The sequence below is a fragment of the Neophocaena asiaeorientalis genome, unplaced genomic scaffold, assembly GCF_003031525.2.
Source record: "Neophocaena asiaeorientalis asiaeorientalis breed wild unplaced genomic scaffold, Neophocaena_asiaeorientalis_V1.1 scaffold268, whole genome shotgun sequence".
Taxonomy (NCBI): domain Eukaryota; kingdom Metazoa; phylum Chordata; class Mammalia; order Artiodactyla; family Phocoenidae; genus Neophocaena; species Neophocaena asiaeorientalis.
The window spans coordinates 3,180,967-3,199,246 of record NW_020173979.1 but is presented as its reverse complement, the minus strand read 5'-3'; the positions used below and the strand labels follow the sequence as shown (position 1 = coordinate 3,199,246).

Here is an 18,280-nt window from a genome sequence, read left to right as displayed (position 1 = left end):
AAAAAAAAAAAAAAAAAAAAAGCTTAAAGACAACATAAGACGACAACTAAAGCAATTTTCAAGAAGCAGAAAAATCATCTCAGCCTGTTAACCCAACTCTTTCACACCCCCATGCTCCCTGTCTCTGTTCAGCACATAAGTACCTGTTTCACCCACAGCTAGGACAGCAGGCACACCCTGCTGAAAGCAGTTTCTTCCATTCAACCCTCCATCTTGTCTTTAGAGTAAAGATTATTATTAAGGGCAAGAATTTTGAAACTATATAGCTTGTGACTTTTACTTTGTATCTAGTAATGAACGAGAAATGATTTTCTTTTGAAATCACTTAAGGAGTAGGTGAGCATGAACTTGACTGCAAAAAATCAATCCTCCCAGCCTCTTTCTCTCCCGAGATCAACTGATGATTTATCAGGGAGAAGAGGGAAAAAGAGGCTCCACATCGTGAGACACTAATGTCTCAAGACATTAGGCTTTGACCCTCTGCAAGACACTCCTCGGGAAATCTGTAATTGGAGTCCTCTTCTGATGAGCCTTTGACAAATTAGGATTCCTATGGCTTCTTACACCAGCGAAATCCTCAGAAAGGCCTTCACCACCTAGGCTGCCAGGAGAAAAATCTGCTAGCTCTAGGACAGGGAGAGGAGGTGCTGCTGGCCATCACTTCACCAGCTCGCAGCCAACTGGTTACCAAGGTGCCACGTCAAAATGGAAGTTCTGGTCCCAGACATAAAACCTAGATGGAACCTCTGGCCTGTGCTGCTGAAATGGCCATGCCAGGGAACAAAGAAGTGGGAAGGAGTTATGGTCCCTGATTGGAATCTTTAGTAAAGCAACACCTGCTTCAACTTCAACTCCAAGGGCCTAAGCAGCACTTTTTCAGGATAGGAGACGAGGTCACAGGGATCTCTGATCCAAGACAGGTCTTCCTTAGCTGGTAACTAAGCCCAGAGCCTTGGGTTCTAGTCCCTTCCTTTCCCTGAGCCCCCGTATTCCTGCGTGTGACATGGGGTTGGGTTAGATCAGAGGGTCACACACTAAGGCCAGGCAGGGAACCTAATAAATGTCCAGGTGTGTCAGCCATCACACAGCTCTCCTGATCTACCTTCCCCTTGTCTTAATTATGAGAAAATCATGGGTTCGGAGGTGGTGGGGAGGGGCTTGTGGTGCAGCCGGCTCACAGCTTTGAGCACTAGACTCACTTTTAACAGGGTTCACGTGCTCTGGAGAACCAGGAGGAGACAAAATAACTTGCGAATCAGATGGGCTCCTTTGTATGAAACTTTCAGAGCTGTAAGGGAGTTTTATGGGGCTAAAGCAGGAGGAAATGACAGTCGAAACTGACAAGGGGAAATCTTACCAGCCTAGAAGCAAAGTTCTGCATTTAGGTTTGAAAGAAAATGAACCTTATGAAGCCAGGATTCATTAGGGGACAGGGACAAGACTGCAATGGAAAGTCCGCCCCTAACAGAAAAACATCATGCACTAAAAACACCAACTTAACCTTCTGGAGAAAGCGGGGGATGTGGTGAGCTGACCAAGGGTCCAGCTGTTCTCACGGTGGTCAGAGCACACCTGGCAGAGCAGGCTCCTTCAGGGGAAGGCAAGTACACCGGTGGGGTGTCCGGCGGGGCCGCAAGACTGAGGACAGTTTCCTGGTGCCGCTAGGAGGAAGAGGCAGCTCTGAGAAGGGGAAAGAAAAGATGTGCCAGTGAAGTATGTGCTGAGGGCCCTGGAATACGTGCAGAACCCTCAGGCAGAGAAAGGCAGCAAATCAAGGCAGCTGAGAGCCACAGGTATGAGTGTCACAGAGGCCAGCCTTCCAATCACAAAACCTTTGCTCCAGTGGGGCTTTCACCCTGTAAAAGGAAGTGCTGGCTCCTTGGGGAGGTGGTAAGGGAACAAAACAGGCACCCTGAGGGGCCTGGGTGACTTAAAAATTGCCCCTAGAGCAATGTTTCTCAAACTTAAAGCGCACCTAACATGGGGGATTCTAATCAGGGGGATCTGGGCATCTGTTAAAATGCAGACCCTACTTTATTATTTATTAGGTCTAGGGTGGGGCCCGAGATTCTGCATTTCTAACGAGCTCCCAGGTGATGCTGGTGGTACTCCTCCAGGGACTACACTTTGGTGATTAGGCTCTCCACCACTTTCAAGGCAAAGAGAGCAAGTCTTGACCAGGGGTGGCCTAGAGAAGCTCTCTCTGTGGTCCAGGCTCCTAAAAGGGAAACCCTGGGGTCAGAGTGATCTACAAGCTATAGGAGCCCCAAAGAAGGTGATGGTGGCTTAGGAAGGAGGTGCCCTCCTGTAGAAACCACCAGCTTAACATGTGGGTTTCTCTCAGTAAAGAGCTTCCTGGGGGAAAGGAGATCAGGGAAAGCGTGGAGTCAAGCTCTAAGTGTTTGGGCCCCCAATACAACTGAGCAACTCAGAATGTGTTCTCAGGACCAGAAACCCGACAATGGCCTGCTGCAAACGTGTCTACAAATAATCAGCTCTGCCCCACCCACCCCTCCACAAAAGCTCTCTGGCCTTTCATTCTTCTAGGGAAAGGTGACTTCAGACTGGGAGACTCCCCAGCTGTGACTCATCCACATACTCAAATCTGACCCCTAAGCGCAGGATTCACGAGGCCCTGACTTTCCCCTCTGCCCAGCCCCAGACCACATTTCCATGCCTAACCTCTCACTCTAGATAACACCCCCCTCCGCCTCCTGTCTCTCCCGTCTCTGGCTCGTCTTCAGGTGTGTCCCCAGCTTCACCGGACTCAACCCTTCCAGACGCAGCCGAGTTTCTCTGCCCCCAGCGCCTCGGCACTCTCACAGAATCTGAGTGGCCTCCCTTAAAAAGTATGCCTAGTATCAGTTTTACCGCGGATGCCTCGTCTCGGATGCTAAAGTCCTATAAGCGCCCCTTTTTTCTCCCCCTGCGGCGCCGAGAGCCGTGCAGGGCGCACAGGAAGTGCTCAGAAACTTAGCTCGGGGGCAGCAGCCGTGCCCGGAGGGGGCGTCCGGCACGCAGGGACTCAGCCGGGCTGTGTCAGGATACCCCACCCCCGACCCCAACGAAGAACAAGGATCACCAGGACGGGACCCCGGGACTCCGAGTTCAGGGCCGGGCAGCCCTCTGCGTTCTCCCGAGCCGTGGCCGAGACTGACCAGGGCCAGCGCCCCTTCCTTCCGGAGCCGCTCCACGCGCCCCGAGCCACGCACCACCAAACACAGCGCCCTCACCTTGTAAACCTTGCCGAAGGCACCATCGCCCAGCTCGCCCACGATCTCCCACACCTCGTTGGGGTCCAGGTCCCGGCGGACGTGCTCATATTCGCGGGACTTTCTCTTCTCGAAGGTAGACCGGCGCAGGATGCGGCGGAAATTGGCGAAAGCCATGGCTGAGGGCACGCGAGCCGGCGGGCGAGGTGGAGCCGGTACGGGCTGTAGCTCCGGCGGCCGCGAGGGAGGGGCTGGAGGACGCCGCTGCGCTCTGGGATTCTCCCCAGACCCGCCCTTCCCCGCAGCCAGACCCCGGTCAAGTGCGCCCTGGGCTGCGCGCGGCGGGAGCACCCGGAACCGCGCAGGCGGCCGCGGTCCCCGCCCCCGCTCGGTCCAATCTCCGGGCCGCCTCCCGATGTAGACCCAATTCGCGCCGCGCCCCAGCCCAGCCCGCAAGCCCCGGGACGCGTTCCGGGGACCCGGCCCCGCTCCCGCCCATCGGCCCGACTCCACCTGCCGCTCCCCGGCAGCGCCCGGAGACCCCCTAATTGGCTGCGGGCGCTCCCCGGCTCCGCCCGTCACCGCAGGGCACTCTGGAAACTGTAGTCCCCCGCGCGCCGCACGCCCGCGAGCCACGGACTAGGCTTTGGCGAGCTTAGTGGACCCTTCGGCGGGACCATACCGGGTCTGGGAGGCCCACCGTGTCTCGTGGCTCCCAAAATTTCTGCGGGAGCGAAAGGGGAAGCAGACTGGTTAGTCGGGAGCGCCCACTGATTGCTGTCCAAAGACCAAAAAGGCGAACAGGCATTAATCATTGAATCCGCCCCGCAACGGCCCCGCGCGGCTGCTCTGCTCGCGCCCACTTTTCAGGTGGGGGCGCCCGGCGGGCGAGGGCACTAGCCCCGGGCTGCACATCCTGCGGGCGGATCCGGTGCGGATTGCTCGGCGTGGTGCTGCCTCCTAGCGCGGGAAATGCTGCGCCCTTGCGGCGGCGGTCAGTCCCTGAAAACCCAGGCTCCCCGGCTCGCTTCCTGCTTCCCAGGGGCTCTGCCCCACCGAGATCCACCAACTGGCCAGGATTACAGGGCTAAGAGAGAGCGCTCCGTGGTGACTTACTTATCACATGCTTCCTGATGGATCTTCAGATATATCTGCATATTAGGTAAAAAACTTCCTTATTCTTAATTTTACAATTTTTAAAAATAAGTTCATTATACATAGAATTGAAGTTTTCTTTGACCACCATCATCCTCGATCCTGTCCGTTTTCCACCTGCTACTGTTAACTGTCTCTAGGACAGTTAACACTTGTATCTAAATCTAAGTAGGTTCCAAGCAGCGAGTGCTGAGGGGTGGGCAGGTGGGCAACCTGTAAAGCTTATTATGGTAACTCTCCCACATAAGCAAATTGAGTCTCGGGGAATGTCACACTCCAATAGACCACGTCCCTGCGGAGAAGGTCCATGTTGAGGTGTTTTCACCCCTTCCTGAGTCGCATGCAAACACCAAGTATAGTTCTAAATTTGGAAAGCCAAATGCAGAAGCCTAGGGTACTGGTGGTGGTCTGCACAAAGGATGCCCTGAGTAAAGGTTGCCAAGCACTTTGAAATGTCCCCACAACCTAATGAGTGGTTGCAATCGTAGAGGGTCTTTATCACTAAAAGGAGGAAATGCAGCACAAGACTGGGCTCTCACCAAGTAAGCCCAAGTTTAAACCTCCCAGAACAAGCTGGAAGGCCGGTCTTTCATTAGTTTCAGTCCATTTGACCAACATTGTGAAGGGGGTGAGGGCACAATGGGGGGAGGCTTTCCCACTGGGAGGTGGGGGCTCTGACCACAGGTCAGTCTAGAGGGGCTGGGACTGGGAGTCCCAGTTCCAGTTCATCCCCAAGCCGGGCCAAGCCACACACGACTCTGTGAGACTGGCTCTGCGATAGCTCCAGAAAAAATGAAATGAGAAACAAAAATGGAGCGCTTCACTCAAAAATGTTGTAAGTGAAAGAAGCCAGACACAAAAGAGCACACGTTATATGATTCCATTTGTATGCAATGTCTAGAAAAGCAAATCCATAGGGACAGAAAGCAGATTAATGGTTGCCAAGGACTAGGCTGAAATGGACATGAGGAGTCTTATTGGGGTGATGAAAATGTTCTAAAACTGGATTATGGTGATGATATAATAACTTGGCAAGTTTACTAAAAAATCACTAAATTGTATACTTGAAATGGCTGAATCTTATGATATGTAAATTATACTTAAGTACAGTTTTAAGAAATCAGAGAGGTTCAACAAAACCAAAGCTATATCTCTGAGATAACCAACAGACAAGGCTGGTCAAAAAGATAAAAAGAGTTGCAGAAAGAAAAATATTCCCTAAGACAATGAAAATGAAAAAAGTGACAGAATATTAGGTACAGTAGAGATTTTGTTATCAGTATTTTAAACAATTTTATGTGAATACATTTTAATTTATGTGAAATGGGTAATCATGTAGAAGAAAATATAAATGATATAAACAAATGATATATAAATATGAGATATGACATATAAAAGACACAATTTCAATAAGAAATAAGCCTAAATAAGCTAATAACCAATAAAGAAATGAATCAAAAATCTAAAGTCTGCCCCCACTGAAAGACATCAGGTTATGTGGTTTTACAAATAATCTCTCCCTTCATATAAATACTTTAAGAAGATAGAGAAAAGGAAATATACTCATTTTTATGAGATGAGCTTTACTACAATTAGGTAGGAATAGTAAAAGAAAATTGTAGACTAATTTCACTTAGGAAATAGATGTGGGGGTGGGGAATACGAGCAAGATGAAACCAGAGGCTAATAAAAACATCATGACTAAGAAAGGTTTATCCAGAAATAAAAGAATGGTTCTATCTAGGAATAAAAACCATTAAAGTAAGACACTGGATTGACAAAGTAAGGAAGAAAATCACATACTCTTGATAGTCACAGAAAAAGCATTTGACTGTATTCTTAGGCTAGATTTCCCCAAAGATAAGAATCTGAATGCAAATAGTTTATTTGGGAGGTGATGCCAGGAGGCACGAGTAGGGAGTGGGAAGCTAAGACAGGAGACACTTGAAGCCAGTAAAGGGTGTACTTTGTAGATGATTACTGCTGTGGCCAACTGGGGCTTAATCCCACTGGGGGATTCTGGGGATCAGGATGATGCAACACACTTCAGACTCAGCCTATCTGACAGTCAAGGACACTGGGGAATTTTCCTCTAAACCTCATCTGTCCTTGGCCAAGGGCTGCTCCCTAGGGCAGCACTTCTAGCCTGCCCTGCTAGAGGGCCAAGAGGACACCGCTAAGTTGAGAGATGTCACGGGTCTTTGTACAGCTTCTGCTGTAACAATCCTTACACTTCTTTTTTTTTTTGTGGTACGTGGGCCTCTCACTGTTGCAGCCTCTCCCGTTGCGGAGCACAGGCTCCGGGCGCGCAGGCTCAGTGGCCATGGCTCACGGGCCCAGCCGCTCCGTGGCATGTGGGATCATCCCGGACCAGGGCACGACCCCATGTCCCCTGCATCGGCAGGCGGACTCTCATCCACTGTGCTACCAGGGAAGCCCCTTTACACTTCTTATTTCTTCTACTTTCCTATAGCATTTGCTAGAATCTTTAGCTTTATGTTAAACAGTAACCGTGAAAATAGGAATTCTTGTCTTGGTCCCATATTTGATGGAAAAGGGTTTAAAGTTTCTCCTTTGAGTATGATGTTTACCAAAGATTGTGGCAGAAGACCTTCACACAAAGTTCCTTGCTATACGTAATTTGCTAATAAGTTTTTCTCATAGCTGTAGAACTTTATCAAATGTTTCTTCTGCATTTATCATGAGTTTTCTCATCTAGCCTATAGACATGGTAAATTTCATTTATTGAAACATTCTTGCATTCCTGGAAAGTAGATATTTTATCTCCCTCTAGAGAGGCTAAGTAACGTTTCCAAGGTATGCTTCTTCGTAAGTCAGTCCCCATTCACATGCCTCACCCCAGGCAACCACTAATGTTTTCTGTCACCATATATTGGAAATATCTTTCCTAGTTAACCATATAAATGGAATCATACAGTAGTGCTCTTTTAAGCCTGGCTTTTCACTCAGCATATTTTTGAGATTCATCGTGTTGTTGTAGGTATTTGTGGTTCGTTCTTTCTAATTGCTGAGTAGTATATGGATATACCACAATTTGTTTATCCATTTAGCTGCTGATGGACATTTGAGTTGCCAGTCTTGTTATCATGAGTAAAGCTACTACGAACATTTGTTTACAAGGCTTTGTATGGATATATATTTTCATTTTCCTAGAGGCACCTAGGAGTGCAATTGCCGGATCACACGCTAAGTATATGGTTAACTTTTTAAGAGGCTGTCCAAGTATTTTACAAAGTGGTTCTATCACTTTACATTCCCACAAGTGATGTTGCTCCAATCACACTGATATCATCAGGTTTTAAAAACTCTAGCCATTCCAGTGACTACTAGTGGTATCTTACTCTAGGCTTTTGCCCTCAAGACATCTGCCAAATCCTAAACTGCAGAGCTTAGGGAAAGAGGTCACGAGACCAAACAGAAAGCCAACAGGCTCATAGATCAGAAAAGCTAAGCAGAGCCTAGATTGTGGTCTCCAAATACAATTTTCCATAAAATGATACTATGGCTCCTTGGAGAAGTCTTTCTAGATCTAAGACAGGAAATGTCTATCCTTACATCAACATCTGTGCCTCTGTCTTGAAACAAAATACAGATGGCAAATAGGCCCATGTAAACATGCTCAACTTCATTAGTCATCGGGGAAATGCAGATAAAAACCACTGTATCCATTTGAACAGGCTGTTACGCTGCAATAAGACCCTCAACGTCTTGGTGGCTTTAACACAACAAAGATGGTTTCTTACTGTATAGACAGCCACAAAGAATGTAGCATCTATCTTAGTGAGAAAAGAAGATGGATGATCTACCAAACTGTAACTTTTCTTGAGCATATCAAAGAACTGAGGTCACAAGGCAACCAAGGAAAGTGAATTCTCACAAAGAACAAGCCCCTGCAAGGAGAGAGAGGGCACACCAACCATTGGACCTTTGGCAGAACATGGCTGAAAACGGCAGCCACCGGACAGGTGGTGAAGAAAACTTTAACCAGAGTTTGAGCAGATCATTAGAGGCAAAGTTTGGGATACCACGTCAGTGTGGAATAGCTGGAGTTCCCAGACACAAGGGGCAATCACGCACACTGGCAAACTCCTTCCCACGGGTCGCCAATGGGAGCCTGTGAGAAAAACTGGGGGCAGGGCAGCAGACTGGAGACTGCCAGTTCTTGCTGATGCAGGAGTGAAGGAGGTGGTTGGTGCCTGCCAGGGGATGAGTATAAGGTCTCATCTACTTCCTTAGAAGTAGCAAAAGCAAAATTCTTCAAAGCAATAGCTTTCTGCTGCTGGGAGAGAGGAACCCCTCACTCTCAAGGCCCAGATAAAATCCACGGTGCTCACCCCCAGGACATGGAAAGATCCTCTGTCTTTTCGCGTAGTCACTGAGGAACTCAAGACTGATAGGGAACCATCATCTACTTTTTAAATTTATTTTTTATTGGTGTGACGTTGGTTTATAACATTAAATAAGTTTCACGTGTACAACATTATATTTCTACTCTGTGTACACCATGGCACCCTCAGAGCACCATCATCTTGAATGTTACTGCTACTATGGCATTGGAAAAGAGAGTTCTGACATTTTGGGAATTGTTACAGTAGGTAGCAGTACTCACCCTAATACGCTGGGAAAATGCAGTTAAATATTACACCATTTTTTTCTCCCTTCCCCTAGCAGCAATAGATCTTTCCCTACGTAGCTCCTGGTGAGTTCTGAGGGCACCACAGCTGGCCTCTTCATGTGACGTTATTTTTAGTGTTTTATACAGTCAAGATTCATTTAGATTTACTCACATATTTTCAATTTCTGGTACTCTTCATCCCTTCTTGAACTTCTGTGTTTCCATATGGAATTATTTTTCTGTGCCTTCTGAAGAATTCACTTCAGAAGTGAAGTGAATGAAGAAGAAGTGAAGAAGAAGTGAAGAATTCACTTATGGCTGTTAATTTTGTTTTTGGGTGTATGGATTTATTTTGTTAGCTCCCTCCTTCTGTCATAATTGTATTGCATTTAAATTTTATAATTTTAAACTCCCTATGACATTATTTTACCCCATGGTTGTTTACTTGCACTGACCCACGTATTTTTACTACTTTGTTGCTCTCTATTCCTTCTGATATCTCTATTCCTTCTGATATCTTGGATTTTCTGTGATCATTCTCTGACTACCATAAGTTGATCCTTTAGAATTTCTTTTGGGAGGGTCCGTTGGTGATCATTCTTAGTTGTTTGGTTGTTTGTTTGTTTTTGCCTGAATACAGCTTTATCTCATCCTAATTTTTTTTTTCACTATAGAAAATTTCAAACATATTCAAAGTAGAAAGAATAGTATAAGCTAGTACTCCTGTACACCCATCAGTCAGTTCATGTTTGAACAATCCTGTTATATGTATACCAACACCCACGGGCCTGGATTATTTTGAAGCGAATTCCAGGCATCTTACCATTTTATCTTTTTAAACCACCACCACATCCACTGTCATTCCTAATATTACATTCAATCAGTGTTCATAGTTCTCCATCATCTCATGCTTTTGTTGTTTGTTTCTGTGGGTTTTTACGTATACCATCTATATGAATTAGGATCCTCATAAGTCCATACACTGTAATTGGTTGATGTGATTCGAAAGAAATTTAACCATTAATCTAAAGATCCCTCTTCCATCTCTTTTTCTTTTCTTGTAAATGTTTATTGAAGAAGTGGAGTCATTTTCTTTTAGAGCTTTCCACAGTCTGGGTTTTGTTGATTGTGTCCCCGTAGTGTCATTTAACATGGACCTCTGCTGTCCTATTTCCCTGATTTATATTTTCTATAAATTGATCAAATTCAAGTTTGATTTTCCTCCTCATTCTTTTAAATGAAGGTGGAACTCACATAATATAAAATTACCTATTTTAAAGTGTACAGTTCAGTGGCATTTAGTACATCGAAAGTGTTGTTCAACCATCACCTCTGTCCAGTTTGAAACATTTTCATCACCCCAGTGGGAATCCTTGTATCCAGTAAGCAGTCACTTCCCATCACCCACTCCCCCAGCCCACAGCCCCTGGCAACGACTGATCTGCTTTCAGTCTCCATGGCTTTGCCTCTTCTGGATATTTAATATAAATGGAATCATACAATATGTGGCCTTCTGTGCCTGGCTCCTTTCACTTAACTATAAGGTTCATCTACATTGTAACACGTATCATTCTCTTTCATGGCTAAGTATTTCACTGTATGGATGTGCTACCATTTCATTTGTCCATTCATCAGTTGATGGACATTTGGGCTGTTTCCACCTTTTGCCTATTGTGAATAGTGCTGCTATAAACATTTTGTACAAGTATCTGAACACTTGTTTTCATTTCTTTTGGATATATATCTAGGAGTGGAAATGCTAGGTTATATGGTAATCTCATGTTTAACTTTAAGGAACTTCCCTTCAGTCTTGAAAGACGATTTTACTGAGTGTGTAATTTTAGCTTGGCTATGATTGTTTTTACACATTGAAATAGTATTACATTATGTTTTGGTTTCCATGTTGTGAAGAAGTTGATTGTTAAGTTTAATCATTAGTCCTTTGAAGATAATCTTTCTTCTCTGATTGCCTTTAAAATCTTTGTCTTTGGTATAATGCAGTTTCACTCTGATGTGTACATATATGTATTTCTTCTTATCTCAACTACTTAGGACTTCAGTCTTTTGAGAGGGAATATAGCATAGCTATTAAAAAGCAGTGATTATTGCCAGACTAGGTTCACACGCTGACTTCACTACTAATTAGCTTAGTGACTTTAGGAAAGATTACTTAACTTTTCTGAGCCTTTTTAAAAAACTTTTTATTGATACAATTCATGTACAATATTATACAAGTTACAGGCGTACAACATAGTGGTTCACAATTTTTAAAGGTTATAATCTATTTATAGTCATTATAAAATACTGGCTAGGGAATTCCCTGGCGGTCCCATGGTTAGGACTTTGCGCTTTCACTGCCAACGGTGCGGGTTCAATCCCTGGTCCAGGAACTAAGATCCCTCGTGCTATGGGAGCATGGCCAAAAAAACATATATATATATTGGCTATATTTGCTGTACAATATATCCCTGTTGTTTATTTATTTTATACATAATAGATTGTAACTTGAGCCTGTTTCTTAACCTGTAAAATAGGTACGATCATCTCCACCTCATAGGATTGTATGATTAATCTTTGGACTAAATGAGTTAATATATTAATACACTTACAACAGGGTAACATGTTACTATGTAACATGTAGTTATGTAACTGTTCACCTTGATAATGATGATGAGCACAGTCTGTGGGTGGGTGTCTTTCATGGGTTTTGGAAAATTCTCAACCATTTTTTTCTTTGGCTGCTCCGAGTGGCTTGTGGGATCTTATTTCCCCAACCAGGGCTTGAACCCGGGCCACGGCAGTGAAAGCACTGAGTCCTAACCACTGGACCCCACTGGATTCCCACAATTTTAATTTTTTTATTGACTGTTTCCTATGATGCTTTGACGTAGGAAGACCTTTATTACCAGAGCTTCTCTCTATCCAACATTCTAATTCTCAGGCAGAATTCTCTCTTCTACTTCAGGTTGCCAGAGTCTTCGGCTTAAAGGGCACCATAATGAAACTGAAGCAAGGATCGTTTCTGTGGTACCTCTATCTGGATAAACTATATTGCTTATTATCCGTGAGAAATGTGAAGGCTTTGGTGGAGTATTTTCACCTTCTTGATGTGCACCGCAAGAAAACCTTGAATGGTTAGTACTTTCAGAAATGCTTCCTCTGGGTCATTACCTGGTTTTTAGCGAATGTGCAGGAAAATTTATAGAACCAGAAACTATTTCATTAATGTATATATTATATCTTCTAAATGAAGCACAGAGAAAAATTGCCAACTGAGACTTGAAGGCTGTTCTGTGAGGAGGATAAAATTGCAGGCTCTGGGGTTAGGTCCTCCACCCATTATTCCTTGGTGATTTGGAGAACATCATCCTCTTTTAAGTCTCATTTTCCTCATCTGTAAGTGAGGCTTCTAATAATGGCGTCCATCTCACAGTTGGGAAAAAAAAAAGATAAATGAGATAATGCATGGAAAATGCTTAGCATGGTGCCTGGCACACTGTAAGGATTTAATAAATGTTCCTTATTATTACAACTATTCCTGGGGACTGAGCCCCACTCAGGCATTAACCCTCAAGACTCCCTTAGCAAGACTTCTCGTCTATCGAATGGGAGGTTTGAATCAGATGATCTGCGAGATCGCTTCTAATTCTTGGTAATTGTGAGTGACCAGAAAATGCTGATGATCTCGACCCTGCCTTTGAGTGCACAAACTAATAGAAGACCAATTAAAACACTTTAGGTTTTCTTTAAAAAATATTTATTTATTTATATATATTTTTGGCTGCATCGGGTCTTAGTTGTGGCAGGCGGGCACTTTCATTGCGGTGTGCAGGCTCTTCATTGCTGCATGTGGGCTTCTCTCTAGTTGTGGCGCGCAGGCTCAGTAGTTGTGGCGCACAGGCTTAGTTGCCCCACAGCATGTGGGATCTTAGTTCCCAGACCAGGGATCGAACCCGTGTCCCCTGCATTGGAAGGCGGATTCTTAACCACTGGACCACCAGGGAAGTCCCCTAGGTTTTTTTCGTTTGTCTGTTTTGTTTTCAGGACTGGGTATAAATAAGGTATCCGACTCATTGTGACCTGAGAGAGATGTCATTTATCAATAAGGAGTTTCTTCCATAAAGATATTTTAAAGAGTTCATTCAATCTTTATAAAATAATAAAAAGATACTTTAATTTTCTCATACTTTCATGCCTCCAGTTTACACACAGTATGTCACCAAATCTTCACAATAACCCAGTCCTAGATAAAGCAACTGTAGGACGCCTAGATGTAAACAGAAGATCTGGGACCAAAACCCAAAGCCCACACTCTTAGTCTCACCAGCATTTGCTGAGCAGAGTCTGATCTCCCTGGTAACTAAATCACTCCCTGGTAATGCCAAACCCAAGAGATAAAGTCATATTTGTGTCCTCTGGTCACCAAGGGACTGGATGGGAGAAGGCATAGCCTTGAGTTTTGCCTTCCAGGGAGATAGTGACTTAAAGCCTTGGAGACTTGAGTGGGCCAGAGCCAGCTGATTGAAAAACAGTATTTGTTTAGTAACTACTAAGTCTCACAATAAAACATTTCTCAAGGAGCAAACATCATGGTGTTTACACATGGTGTGTTGTTCCCAAGTGCTCGTACCTGGTTGGACTCATACCTGGTGGGACGTGGGGAAGGAACATCAAGAGGCCATCAGAAACCCCCAGATCATGACATTGTGACGACTGGTTTCACTGTGCACTTAGCCAGCTTCAGCCAGGACTCCAAACCACACAGATGTGCTTTACGGATTTAGTGGAGCCATGTCTTGTGCAGGAGGTAGTCTCTGTAATCAATGGGCAAGGAGAAATCACATGTAGACAAAGTTACACTTGAAAATCCCTGAAATCCCCTGGGTGATTTGTACATACAACCTGTACAGCCATATATCACTGTGTAAACGTATCACCATGTTTGTTTCTTCCATCTAACACTCCCTGAGACAGATGATTAGTGAGTGGAATTTCAGGCAAATACTTTCCCTGTCCTTTACAGTATTTTTTTCTCTAATTGTATATGACTGTATATGCATTAACTAATGTGCAAAAGATATGGCTTCACTGTGGAAAGAGCAAGGCTGTGGAGTCAGACGGACCACATCTGAATCCCAGCTCTGCCACTCAAAGTGTGGTCCACTGACCAGCAGCTGCCTCATTGCTTGGGAGCTTAAGAATGCAGACTCAGTCCCATGCCAGAGTTCCTAATCAGAACTGGTGTTTTTACAAGATCCTCAAGTGATTGGTATGCCTATTACAGCTCAAGAAGCCCTGAGATTAGTTACTACCTGAGGCTTATTGTAAAAGGCTGTGTAGGGTTGTCAGGGTTCAGTGACATGTGGCACTTAAAGTGCCCAGCGTCTAAGATGCTCAGTGATAGCTCTTTTCCCCCATCACTGAATGCATTTGCTTTATGTAACCATGAGGAAAAGTGATACTTTTACAGAAGAGGAATGATTTTAAAAATTTCTCGTTTTAATTCTCTCAAGTGAAAGGCCCAGGTGAAATGTCAGCTTTTCCAAGAGTGTATCATAGGCCCCCAGTGAGAATTAAACTCTTCCTTCTATGTACCAGGAGCACTTTGAGACTTTTATTGGTTACGTATACACATCTGTCTGCTCCGTCGAGCATGTAAGCTGGGCTCAGGAACCAAGCCCTATCCCCTATCTCCTTCTCCACAAGTCCAGGTACAGTGCTTTTCCACACAGCTCAAGGGCAAACTGAGGTTTGAGAAATTGTGGGAGGTATAGTGGCAAAGCCGGAAACAAAATATTATCATTACTATGGCCAGGTCAACAAGCTTCCAACATGACAACCATTTATGTGGTTCCCAGATGTTTAACATTTTGGAACCGTTTCAGAATAATCCATCTCATCTCCTTACCAACAGATGTGCTATTCTACCACTTCCTTCATCACGTGACTGACCTGAAACGGAACCAGATCACAATTGTGTTTAACATGCTGGACTGGAATGCTGTGGGCGAGATTGGTTTTGACCAGTTCTACATGCTGGTTTGCATACTGCTGGCACAGGAGGCAAGTAACGAGTCAGGCTCTGTGGAGCAGAGGGGGCACAGCTTGGCTGCTGCCACCATTTTGCTAAAGGTAGCACCGAATTAAGAGTGCATCAGAATTTTTCTTTTCACTTGAACCAGGAAGGAAAAAAATGGTGGGAGAACTACTTTTGGTACCTAAATGGCCCATCTATAACCTAGGAGTTCCCAAAGGTTATCCAGCCTCCCTCCCACATTGCCTTTATAAAGAACAAATCTCATCCTGTCACATCCCTCCTTGGCATGCCCTTCCTTGCCCCTTCTAGCTGGTGGGTCTTAAAATCATCACCAGTAATCCTAATTGCCTCTCTTCCTCAGTGATCCCTTTTCTCAGAGAACTTTCTGAAGGGGATGAATGATAAAGACAAGACACACTCTTCTTCGGGTTCCCACCTTACCTGGTACACACTCCTAGTGTGTATTTACCTCTTTCCCACTCCTTGAGGAAAGGCACCTTGTGTCAGCATTTTACTGCCAGTGCCACAATTTTCATAAGTAGATTTTCACTGAACATAAGGAAATACATTCTAGTGACTGGAGTTCTGTCTAGCAGAACCAATCACTACAGGTGGCGTAAGTCCCCCCTGAATGCAGATGATGAAGCAGGATCTGGTACATCGACCATAGAACCCTTTCAGCCCTGAGCTGCTATGATTCTGCCTTTTGCTTTTAGCTCTCTAGGAAATGGATTAGTGAATATATGAGTCTTGATGTCGCAAGTTTAGAAAGCAGCACCAACAACATGTTTCCGTATTTCTCTCAAAGCAGAACCATTTGGAAGAGCAATTTATTTTCCGCCATTCCCGGCCTGTTTTTGAGCTGCTTGACCTGGATGGGGAGCTGAAAATTGGCCCATCCAACTTCCACATGTACAACTTTCTCTTCAAAATTAAAAAACAGCAACTCAGAGACCTGTACCATGACTTTGACATCACAGGTGACTGTGTAAGTGCAGATCCCTAAAGTGTGGCCCGGCAGCCCCTCTGTACAAAGGTAGAGGACCCTGTCCTGCTACCTACACTGGAGACGGGGGAGGAAGAGGGTGGGAAAAACCTACTGGAGCGTGTCATGGCTCTGGGATCATAAAAAACTAAAGAGATATATAGGCCTGTGAGAGAGGACTGAATAACTAAGTGCTATGTCACAGAATGTGGATATAAAATTATAGAAGTTTGGAGAAGGAAATTTTGTTTAGAAGTTCAGTTGAAAGAAGGAAATATATCAATATGGCAGCAGTTGGTCTTAGGGGAAGGGTTTATAGATTTTAATAAGCAGAAAGGAAGAAATTCTTAGATGGGAACACATGAGCTAAATCCCCAGAGAAAACAACTGTGGAGAAGACAGTGGATCCTGCGTATTTAAAGAGGAAGTCCATGTTGACTAACAAGTGAGAGCTCAGGTTTACGGTTTAAAAAGATGGATCATACTCTGAAGAAGCTCAGATGGCAGCCTGACAGAGTCTGGACTTGATGTAGCAGAAGTAAGAAAGTGACCCTTGGTGACTTTAGAGTCTACAATAGACTCTCTGTTCCTGGCTCCTAGACTACAATTAGACTACAATTATGTCCTAATTACTGGGCCTCTTTAATAAAGTTTCCAAGGTTTTAAATGAGAAATGATTACAATCCTGCTGTCATCTGAAACAAAGTATCAAAGCCTTCCTGAAATAACTTTTCTTTTTGCCCCCCAACACAAGCGTCTTAATTACAAGGAATTTAAGCTGTTTACTATCTTCTCCATGAACAAATACCAGGAGAGTCAGAAAGCAGTGAAAGAGGAGAAAGCTGTGCCCGAAAAGAAGAAAGTGTCACAAGTTAATGTGAGCCAAAGAGAGAGTCTTCTTGGAATAAATCATTTTGAAAGTATAAGTAATTACAATTGTTAACATCTCTAAAAATAAATGTAGAACATCAAAGTAGATATCTTTAAATTGATTTTTACACATGCGGGGTTCAGATAAGCACTCCTCAATCAGCATATCCTAAACTTTAATAACCTTTAGACCTCACAAATGACTCACAGTTATGTAAGTGAAGTAAAAACTCTCTCTTTGTTGACATGTCCCAACTCTGCTGCTGCTTTTCAGATCAACTCTGTCCATTAGGTTCCTGTGTATCCAAATAATTACCAACTCTTACTGGAGCCAAGCAGTCGGAAGGTGGTGCTTTCCTAACATTTGTCACTAGTGGTCCAATACTTTCAGAATTCTAATTCTCCCACTCCTTAGGCTAAAACAAACTTCAAATTGGCAAATGGCGAAGTGCCTCCAACCGTAAGGGAAACTGACTTTTAAGGATATGGGGACTGTGTTCTTCCTAGAATTTAAATTACTCTTTGATGAGTTAAGTGCTTAAGCAACTATACCAAATCTACTAGGGTAAAATAATTATTACATGCCCTTGTATAATTCTATTTTTTTGTATAATTAATGCTTTGAATAATTTTTAAGTGTCTTTAGCATGGGATTTGTGAATCCTCCTTGACTACTGTGATGTTAATGATGATAACGACCACTAAGTAAGTGCTTGCAATGGGTCACGCAGGGGCTTTCGACGCATGAATTTATCCCCTAACCCTGCGAATTAAGTGTTATCCTCAATTTACAGATGAGGAAATTGAGGTGTCAAGATTAAGAACCTCGGGCTTCCCTGGCGGCGCAGTGGTTGAGAGTCCGCCTGCCGATGCAGGGGACACGGGTTCGTGCCCCGGTCCGGGAAGATCCCACATGCCGCTGAGCGGCTGGGCCCGTGAGCCATGGCCGCTGAGCCTGCGCGTCCGGAGCCTGTGCTCTGCAATGGGAGAGGCCACAACAGTGAGAGGCCCGCGTACCGCAAAAAAAAAGATTAAGAACCTTACCCAAGGTTCTTAATGACTCACTAGTGGCAGGACCAGAGTTCAAATCCAAGGTCAATTAGACGCTTGTACTGAGAACAAGTGATTTGAGTAACTCACTTCAGTCTTAGCAGATTCTGTTTAAGTTTTAAGCTGGCATTTCACTGGCTCAGAAACCCCTTCTACCTAATGCTAATTACCACATCTCCTTCTACCATAGATTTCTGAGGGACATGTTTGGTGATTAAAGAAATACAGCTCATTTACTACAAACCAAGCATTTCTTAAGGAAATAATATATGCAATATAACTGACCGTAAGGCATTCAGTGAGTTCCAGAGTACTTAATAATCAAAAATCACTTT

At 44.4% G+C, this 18,280-nt stretch overlaps 2 protein-coding genes across 3 annotated transcripts in view; one reads left to right on the top strand and one right to left on the bottom strand.

Annotated features, from left to right (window-relative positions):
• The window catches only part of STK10 (serine/threonine kinase 10), a 119,245-nt gene extending 115,633 nt beyond the window's left edge, over nucleotides 1-3,612 (bottom strand). For both annotated transcript variants that reach the window (XR_003004263.1, XM_024753344.1), the window contains exon 1: nucleotides 3,234-3,612. Coding sequence is in view for 1 of the 2 variants with exons in the window: in XM_024753344.1 (XP_024609112.1) it covers nucleotides 3,234-3,389 (156 nt within the window). In the remaining variant the exon portion in view is untranslated. The remainder of the gene's footprint in view (nucleotides 1-3,233) is intronic.
• A 568-nt stretch (nucleotides 3,613-4,180) lies between these two features.
• On the top strand, nucleotides 4,181-17,773 carry EFCAB9 (EF-hand calcium binding domain 9). Its single transcript, XM_024753346.1, has 5 exons — nucleotides 4,181-4,374; nucleotides 11,969-12,137; nucleotides 14,918-15,066; nucleotides 15,852-16,028; nucleotides 16,780-17,773. The coding sequence occupies exons 2-5, from the start codon at nucleotides 12,002-12,004 to the stop codon at nucleotides 16,966-16,968; spliced, it is 651 nt and encodes a 216-aa protein (XP_024609114.1). The 5' UTR covers nucleotides 4,181-4,374; nucleotides 11,969-12,001; the 3' UTR covers nucleotides 16,969-17,773.
• The last annotated feature ends 507 nt before the right edge of the window (nucleotides 17,774-18,280 follow it).